General features: G+C 31.5%; 1 protein-coding gene across 1 annotated transcript; it reads left to right on the top strand.

Moving 5' to 3' along the window:
* LOC134265733 (uncharacterized) lies at positions 1-3,215 on the top strand. Its single transcript, XM_062747955.1, has 3 exons — positions 1-68; positions 1,596-1,664; positions 1,775-3,215. The coding sequence occupies exons 1-3, from the start codon at positions 47-49 to the stop codon at positions 2,020-2,022; spliced, it is 339 nt and encodes a 112-aa protein (XP_062603939.1). The 5' UTR covers positions 1-46; the 3' UTR covers positions 2,023-3,215.
* Positions 3,216-9,829: the final 6,614 nt, after the last annotated feature.

Genomic DNA, 9,829 nt, shown 5'->3' with positions numbered 1-9,829 from the left:
CATTTCCATCCGCTATTTGATTGGTAAAAAATCAATTGTTCAAAACATGACTGATATTAAACATAAAAGTAAGTGTAATATATTCATCAGTTTAAATAATTTTGTTGACAGAAAAAGCATTATTAACTGTTATTATACCTCTACTGATTTTTCACTATATAAAAGTAAATCGATATATTTTGCTGATTTCCTGAAAATCACCGTGAATAAACCGATTCTCTGCAAAACAGACTGATTCCCTGCAAAAAAAGTACGTTTTTTTGATGAACTGATACACACCTATTCGGAACACTTAGCATTTTCTTTCAACTTACGACAAACTTAGAAATGTTCCGAATAAACTCATGAATATTCATTAATGAATCGAAATGCATCGCGAGTTAACTGGTCCCATATCAATCAGAAAGAACCAGTTTACTGGTAGCAAATGACAACAGAAATGGCGATCTCAAGATTTGCGTAATGTTACTTTCCATTTTACTAGGTAAAAACTCGGACAATGAACTGATTTATTGATAAAATGGAATTCTATTCATGTCTGTATTCTGTTTTGTTGTTTGTTTTTTTTTATTTCTGTTGGAATTAAACATTGTTACAGAATACAGTATTGAATATAACTTTTTCAAATGTCTTGTTTGTATCGGTATAATAAAACAGTTAAAGTATATCACTGAGGGAGTCAGCAAGATGCCAGTTCCCCTCGAGCAAGCCTATTTCCCTCGGCGCAAGCGCCTCGGGAAATAGACTTACTCTTGGGGAACTGGAATCTTGCTGACTCCCTCAGTGATATACTTTAACTGTATACCAATTATCTTCTCAGATCAGATTTTTAAATTTTTAAATGAAGGGTTTGATTCTAAAAACTTGAGATATTTTTATATAATTTTAATTCGCATTTTCATCCCTCATTAAAAGAAATAGTTATTTACAAATGATAAACATAATCAATGTTTGAAAGCTCAACAACATAATGACATGTTATCTTTATTTTCATTTAATGTGTCATTATTACTAGCTTTCCGATATATTCAATGTAGATAAAAATATGTACTTGCAGAAACTTTAGTTTTATTAATTTTTTACTATATATTTGAACTATGAATTATCAACAACATATTTTCAGCTCTATGAGCAAATATGAGTAGGATCAACTTCTAAATCTAGGCAAGGTTCTGAAATAGATGATGTTTCAAGATTTTCAACAAATTCAATTGAAACGCATACTACTACAGTTGTTATTAGATGTATTATGACCTTCAAGTTGTCATTTGCAGATATATCTTGTCGTCAAGATGCAAAAAATATGAAAACTGGATAGGCTCATTTTTGCCAAGATGAAAAATTTAACTCATTATAAAGAGATTATTATCTTGTTATAACGAGTTAGTTATCTCGTTAAAATGTATAATTTATCTCGTAATAACAAGTTAGTATCTCATTTTACATGTTATAACGAGTTAATTTATCGTTATAAAGAGTTAAATATTTTTTTCTCTTGATAAAATGAGCCTATCCGGCTTTAGTAAAAAAAAAAAAAAGAGCCAAAAAAAAAGAGAGGAAGAAATACTCCTTTCTAATTTTTTTTTTATTTTAAGGTTTTTTTGTATTCAGCAAGGACCTTTATCCAACCTCTGAAGCAAAACCACTTTCTGAGTGGTGTCCTGGTATGTTATGATATAATTATATAAATATACACATAATAGTAAGCTAATTAACGAACGAACATTAATACGAAAGATGAAAAAGTTTATTTGAAAACATTTTTGATTTACAGAAATGACACCGGAGATCCTTCAAAAGAAGATTGATGCTATTCAAACTAATTTAACCATCGACAGTAAAAACACAACCAAGCACAAACGTACTCTTATCAGCGCACCGGACGACAGGATTTCTGCCAGAAACGTTGGATTAGTCGGAGTAGTTGTCATTTTTCTCGTCGTTTTTGTCATCGTTTCTTTCGACTTTATCAACATTTTTCAGATTTTTAGAAACAAACGCCCAGGTATCAAAGTAGATTAATGCCTTGCGTCGGCTTTGACACCAATACCATGAATATAAAGAAGTGAAAAGAGCGATTTGTCCAACTTTTTTTTAATTTTCATTGACCAAAGGACACGGTAATATATGCTCTGCTGTGGGCTATGTACAGAGTACTTCCACAACACTGAAAGAGTCGCGAATTTACTGATGCATTCCAATGCTGGAAAGTGGAAAAATTCTCTCCAAAAGTGCGCAAAAAATATTGTGCCTTAAATTGCACATTTTTTGCATTACGGGATCTGTAGCGTTATGGTCAAAGATGAATATATAAAACCATTACGTACAGATCTGCAGCTAGTACTTGTATAAAAATACCATATGACGTGAAAGTGTCCACAGCAAAATTGAAATATCAACAAGAACATTTGTCATGTATTCTCAATCGTAAATTTATGAAAAATCAAGTTATTTGAGAATGGGAAATCTTTACAGGTCGAATTCAGACAAGATTGTGTACATCATTCATATTTCATAATTATTCCATATATTTCCTTGTCCTTTTTCCTTCTTTATCTTTCAATATTTTCAGTTTTCCTCCCTCTGATCTTCCATGATCATTTTGAAAATCGCTTTGAACTGTACCAAAAACGCAAATCCACCAGTTCTCCCCTTCCTGAACAATTTCTTTGTGGCTCAGAATGGTCTCTACAAAAATTTCAAAAGTAAAAATAAAATTGTAAATACATATGATTCTCATATGATCCACATATCATCCTCATATGAAAGGTAATGCATATGTGGATCATATGTGGCTAAATTGCCTATGTATACCGGTGAATAAAATTTAATGATACTTTCACAGATTCTTTATTACATAATGTCATTGTGCACCTCCTATTTTACTTTTTGATCTGACACTTATTTCGGGTCTCCCAGCGCAAAACATGGGCTTTACCTTTATTATCATATGAGAGACAGGGTCATCATTTAGTGGGCTCAGTGCTCGATCAGAGTACCTCTATTTTTTGTAGTTTATCTTTTATCACATATAAAAATACCCCATCTTTGACGCTGTTTAGGTCAGAAATAAGCATTCTGTTTATTGTACATTTTTGTAAAATATCATATCATTGAATATCATCGCATTATATTTGAAACTGTGGATTTTATGATCTATATAAGTTTGTTTATATTACATAATGTGCTTACGTGTAATTGTGTTCAAATATACATATACCATGTGTTGACTATCTTTGTTACTTTCTTATTTATTTAATACTCATAAATGACATTCAAATGCCAACCTGGCGTTTTCATTTGTGTCAAAGACAGCATCACCATATTAGGTATCCATTAAAAAGTTACTTACAACGATTTTATAGATAGAGTAATCCTTCTCATTCACGATAAGTGTGTAAAAGGAACTACCACTCTACTTCACAGCAGGTACCTAATGTATTTGTACTATTACTGTTATATAAAGATTGATTGTATAAAATTCATTTGACATAAAAATCCAAACAAATATTAATATTTTGTCATTCTGGTTATCAATTAAATAAAATGAATGAAGGTATGAATGTTGTAAGTTAATTTGAACAGTATTTATTTTTTTCCTCTATTGACAAGGAACACAACGAGGTTTTTCATGTATAGCATTTGGTAGTAGACTATAGTCCTTAAAAAGTTAGAGAATTATCTTTTCTTGTGCCAAATTTTTTTAGAAAAAGTAAATAAGTCCTCGGTTGTTTACCTCTGATAATTTTGGACTATGATATGCATATAACTGAGTTGTAATATTGCCTAGAGAAAAAAAAATTACTTGGAAAAACTTCACAAGCAAGAAGAAAAAAGTAAGAGAAAGAAAGAAATCAAACTAGAAAATCCTAATTCGTGGAGGGAAGGGGGTGTTTTACATTTTTATTAATACTCTACTACAATACCCTTACTTGACCTTACTGTAACAAAAAAAGGGGGGCAATCGGCCTTTCAAGGAACATTTTCCATGGTTAAAAATTGTTTTTGGAAAATAACTGGAGCCCCCCTACCTGATGCTACGTGCCTGTAGACTGTTTACTTTAGATTGTCTCTATTCTTGGGTGTAACATGGACTTTGTCACTAGATTAAGCATTGTCATTGTCACTGGTAGTATAATAACACCCACTATTTCCATTTTTTTAGTATTGCCGTTTATCAGTCAGTAAATGACACTAAGCAATCCTCCTGTATTAATTTTTCGAGCAACAACCCCTTCCAGCAATTGTGCATACAATGGCATACCCATCTTTTGAAGAAAATATAATGTATACGTACATGTATTTAATTTTAATTTAAATGTGTTTCATACAGCTATAAATATATATAAATTATCTTTATTTCTTTGTTAACTAAGAAAATTAACGTCACATCTGTTGCAGAAATTTTATTTTTACATAACCCGCTATTTTCTCACAGCTGCGACATTAAATCCCGTCTTTACATCCTAAGAAAACATGTTTTGGTTTAAATAACCTCTAATTGCACAGTGTATCGGAGACTAAACTGCATCATTACCTTTGAATATTGATCTCGGCTGTGCATATTGCATTACACATTCTAAACCGAAATAGAGGTTGTGCAATGGACATGTTTACTGCGAAGATGTTTATGATAGAAACAGCAAAGACATTATAAAGGGTGATTTCAAAAGAAATGACTTCCAAATTGACATTCTTTGAAAAATTTCTACTACCTATAACACTTTTTTTTTCACTTATATCATCAAATTGAATAATTATGCATTTTAGTTATTGAATGATATGGAGATAACGAAAAGTACATGTATTCAAGCTCAAAAATCCATTTATCAATACAAATTCGAGCAGAGCAAACACGAATCTCATGTGTTATGGAGGAGTGGGCATACTCTGTCGAGTTTCTTTCACACAAGTACAGTATATTTTTAAAAAAAAAACAAACAAACAAACAAAAAAAACTGGTTTTTGGTTGTTATTTTACAGTAGTTTTTTTTTATTCTGGTTTGATAAGTTTTAATACGCAAAAAATATTAACAAAAAAGAATTTTGATTTACAATTTTTCTTACAAAGTTACAAGATTTTGAAATAACCTTATGTATTGCACTGCACTCCTGACATTTGATTTAAATTTTATTTCACATTGTTTTAAGAATTATTACACACAGTAACTTATGCTTAGTTTCGCCTGTTTTAATAAAGTTTGTCGTTTTCGGCAATTTGCTCATATTTTCAAGACTTTAAAACATTTTTATTTGCAATATGTGTTAAATATACATTGTATTTAAAAATATACGAAAGGTGATGAAAACTATATATTGTGTGAATTGATTGTAAGATGTTTGTAATTTGTTTATAGAATTTACGAGGGGTTATCAAAAAGGTTCATGGACTGAGGCTATAAAATTGGAACTATGTAATCTGTGCCTTTAAATTTTACATGGAACATAAAACAACAAAAAATAAAGAAATGTTGAAAATTTTAGCTTGATACGTTCATTATTTGCCAAATTATTATAAAATAAAAACGACATTATATGATCACCCGGCGCTGTCGCCGTTTAGTTTCATGACGTCCGACAACGTCATTGTTTTTCAATGTTCGCTTCTTCTACCTCATACACTTATTTTGATGAGATTCGCTGGAGCTGAGTAATGACAAAAAAACCCGCCTTGCTTATACTGTATGACTTAACAATGTCATGAACAGCGGCTTTCAATGAATATAACATTCCAAATGGATATATATATATATAGGGAGAGATCCTCGCTTGATTGTGCCGGCATATTTTACTTTTGGGAGTTCAATATCAACAACACATGATCAACGTCATTTTTTGACGTGATTGATTTTTTCGTACCTTGATTACAAATCGACATTAGCTGTACATTCCTTTTCTCTCCGAATCTATTTTGACGTTAAAAGACCAGTGCTCTGAATGCATATTATTTCTTTATAGCCAGTTTAAACATTTCTTAGGTCCATATCATGTTTTTCAGGGGGGCAAAACCTTATAGAATGTTGGAAAAGGAAACCCTCCCCTTTTTGACGTCATTTTCAAGGCCTAATTGTTTGGACACTTCATGTAAAATTTACGATAACATTTCATAGAAATTCCAGAATGAAGTAAAAAATTTCATATCTTATGGAACAATTGTGTCCCAACACACACCTGAATTACTAGTAATTGGATTTTTGGATGTCAAATGATCATATCAAAAGAGTTTTTCTCCGTCACACATAGGTCGCAAAAACCTCGTGTTTGAGGTTGCGCCGACTGGACATACCATTGATTACAAAAACATTACTAATTTATTGAAAATTAATTTTTATGATTCATGGTTTATTCTTTAGATTAAAAAAAAGGTGATGCTGAATAGTTATATATATTTCAAAATTCACTGATGTAATTAAAGCGGTTTTAATTTCATGGTGATAGTCCACGAACTTTCTGATAACCCCTCGTATGTTTTGAACATAAAATAGTGGGGTTTTTTTCATTTTATCAAAGTTTTGTTTCACTCCTGACTGCAGTTAAATTGCAAATTAAGATCTAAGAATACAAACATTCATAAAGTGTTGTCAGTATCATGTTGTAACAAAATTACTTCAAAATCAAAACACAAGACAGTATTTAAGATGACTTTATATTATACAATTATTGCTGTTTTTGAGGTCGATACAATGATTTAGCCATCTGAGGAGTATAATACTGTACTTCGATTTTTGGCTAAATCATTGTATTGACTGAAAAAACAGCAATACATGTAATTGTTTTATTATATGATTCACTGATAAAATTATACAGTTCATTACCTGTTTGCATTTAATTAAGTCCTAGCCAAATACAAGAGAGAAGCAAAATTAAAATGTAAATAAACCTTACTTGTCGTAGCAATTTGAAATTTTTTTATCAATTTTAGTTGCCATGAAAAAAAATATAATGTCAGTCTTTTTTATAGGATAGATTTTTAAATGAAGGAGTATTATCAGAGAAAACTGACAGCCAAAAAGTAAAAATTGTTGTTCAGTAAAAGTGTTAAAGGGGGTCCCTGCATCCCCTCTTACCACCCTCACCCAAAAATATATGTTTGCTTAATATGTTTTGTTCACATGAAAAAAGTGTTTTAAATAGCTTTCCAAAACGCTTTGTATCAATTTGGAATTTCCCGATCTATTTTTAGATCAATGTAGAGGAAATAAATCCTTGTATTCACCTGGGACGTCACGTGCAGGTCAATACAACGTAGTATTTTTCTAACATAGTTGGATCTCAGCCAATCAGAGAGATGGAAATTATTCAATCATATAATAATTTGAATTATTCTCTATTTAAATCCAAAAACTAGCGGAAATATAAATATATTTAAAAGCAAAATATGTTCTGTTCCATATTTTTCCTCCACAGGGCAAACACTTTATGCAACTGAGGTAATCAGAAACATTTTACTTTATCATATTTATTTTTATATTAACTCGTTTTCAATCTATACAAGAATCGTAACATAATTGTTGCACTCCTGACCAAGAGCATGGGAGTTTTTAAAGCAGAATTGTGAAAAGAAAATCAAATCAGCACTTGATCTGTTGTTTCACTGAAGTTGAGGTGGAATTACTTGAATCGCATATTTTTTTTCAGTGCGTTTATTTTGAAGTTGACCAAACATTCAAAGGATGTTCGAGTTTCTGATTGACAATATCTATGTGGTTTTTGGAGGCAAGGTCGTCCAACAATCTGTTGGAAATTCCATGGGTACCAACCGCACCCCGTTATTAGCAGACCTATTTTTGAATTCATATGAAGCAGAATTTTTCCAAAATCTTATTCGTGAAAAGAAGAAAACACTTGCTGTGGCCTTCAACTCTACATTTAGATATATCGACGACGTATTGTCAGTTAACAATGGTAATTTCCATTCTCATGTCGATACGATATATCCCGGTGAGCTTGAGGAAAAAGATACCACAGAGTCTGACACATTTGTTTGTTGTTTTTTTTTTAAAGTGCGTTAATATACCTGAAAAAAAACGTTAATGGTAATCTAAGAGCTAAGCTCTATGATAAACGTGAAACGTTTCAATCGTCAACTTCCCTTTCTTATGCAGCAATATACCTTCATCACCTGAAAAAGTAAAAAACATTTTTAATTGGCAGCAATACTGTAGATCACTTAATTTTGGCGACACCTTACTTTTGCGAGATAGTCATTGGCTCTTTATAAGCGAGAAAAAAAATTCCACGAATTGTATTATTGCTCTACATAATCTTTGGAATACTAATATACTAGAGAATTTTATTTTCGCGAGCATACTGTCTCGCGTAATTACACGAAAAAAGTTCTCGCGAATAAAAAGTGATCAACAGTATTGGATGCAATATAGAAGTAGGATGTAATAATATATCATGGAAAAAGGATGTACGAGTACTTGAAGAGAATCGAAGTTGAGAGAAGTCTAACAGCATAGATGAAGGATGCAACAGTACAGCATAAAAGTATCATGTAATAATACAGTATAGAAGCATTAAGAGCTTAGTATTGCAGTATAAGAGGATGTAATGTAACATTGTAGAAGTTGAATACATTGTTAGGCTATAGAAGGAAAGTTTTAAAATAAAAGTTTTGTAGCATGCGAGAAAGATGAAATACCGGTATTAAAGCATTGAAAGAAATGTAAATTTACAACATAAAATGACGATGCAAAATGAATAGATTTCTAGGAGGTAGTATTACAGTATAAAAATAAGATGTAATTTTACAGTATAGATTGAAGTTGTAATACATGCATTACATTGTAGAAGGAGAATGTATCACCAGTGTTAGATTGACTTGTCCGATGACTGAGACAGCAGTGTGAGATTTTTCTGTCTTAAATTGTGTATTACTACGCCGCGAACAATAACGTAAACATTACTTTTGTATAGAGAAATTGTAACATTGTTAAAAAATATCACATATACATAAAATAATGTGATTTAACTTATTAAAAGAAACTTTTCATTCATAATGTTGTCGTATTTTCACTTTTTAAAGACACTATTTTTAGATCACAGAAGGATTCTTCTAAAATGAATTTGTATGTTATAGGATAGACATGTTTTTTTATTCCAAGTTTTTAATTTATCAATTAATTTACATTAACTGAAATTCAATTTATTAGTTTACACTACGTGTAAACCATAGGATAGTTTAATCCTACAGGATTAAACTACGCCTTTCTATTGTCTAAATGATGACTAAAAGGTCTGCAAATGAGACTGAATAACAGAACTGTGCCATTCTTTCACCGTTCATGCAACCTGAATGACAGAGGTTTACCCTGAGTTTGTCTATGTCAAGCATGTTTGTTTACTTAAACATCAAACAAAACTAGGGGTACTGTGAGCAATGAGCTCACTAAATGATACCCCCGCCTCCCATATGAATATAATGGAAGTGACCATGTTTTGCTATGGGAAAACCAAAATATCTGTCGGATTAAAAAGTAAAATAGGAGGTACACAATGGCAATATGTAATAAGAGATTCTGTTGTGAAAGTTTCATCAAATTTCATTCAGTGGTATGAGAGGAGTTGCGGATAAGAGATGGGTATTTCGAAGCGTAACAGACGGACGGACGGACGGACAAAAAGATTACTATATACCCTCCTGCTTTTCAAGCTGGGGTATAAAAATCAATGACTCAGAAACTCTATTCCTGTATCAAACACACAGAAACTCTCGTACATGATTTTACCTGTAATCGAACACACGGGCCGGGAACTCTATAGCTGTAGTTAAACCAAAACAGAAACAATTTACCTGTAATTGAACACACACAGAATCTCTTAA

Source organism: Saccostrea cucullata, unplaced genomic scaffold (assembly GCF_032062105.1).
Source record: "Saccostrea cucullata isolate Sc308-1 unplaced genomic scaffold, CSIRO_AGI_Scuc_v1 ctg1232, whole genome shotgun sequence".
Classification (NCBI taxonomy): Eukaryota; Metazoa; Mollusca; class Bivalvia; order Ostreida; family Ostreidae; genus Saccostrea; species Saccostrea cuccullata.
The sequence above is the reverse complement of the archived record's forward strand: the minus strand, read 5'-3'. Positions and strand labels throughout refer to the sequence as shown.

Bases quoted from the DNA above. Each gene is read 5' to 3' on its own strand.
- LOC134265733 (XM_062747955.1), top strand. From the start codon at position 47: ATGACTGATATTAAACATAAAA. The intron at 69-1,595 runs GTAAGTGTAATA...TTTTATTTTAAG, and splicing joins GACTGATATTAAACATAAAA to GTTTTTTTGTATTCAGCAAG. The intron at 1,665-1,774 runs GTATGTTATGAT...TTTGATTTACAG, and splicing joins ACTTTCTGAGTGGTGTCCTG to AAATGACACCGGAGATCCTT.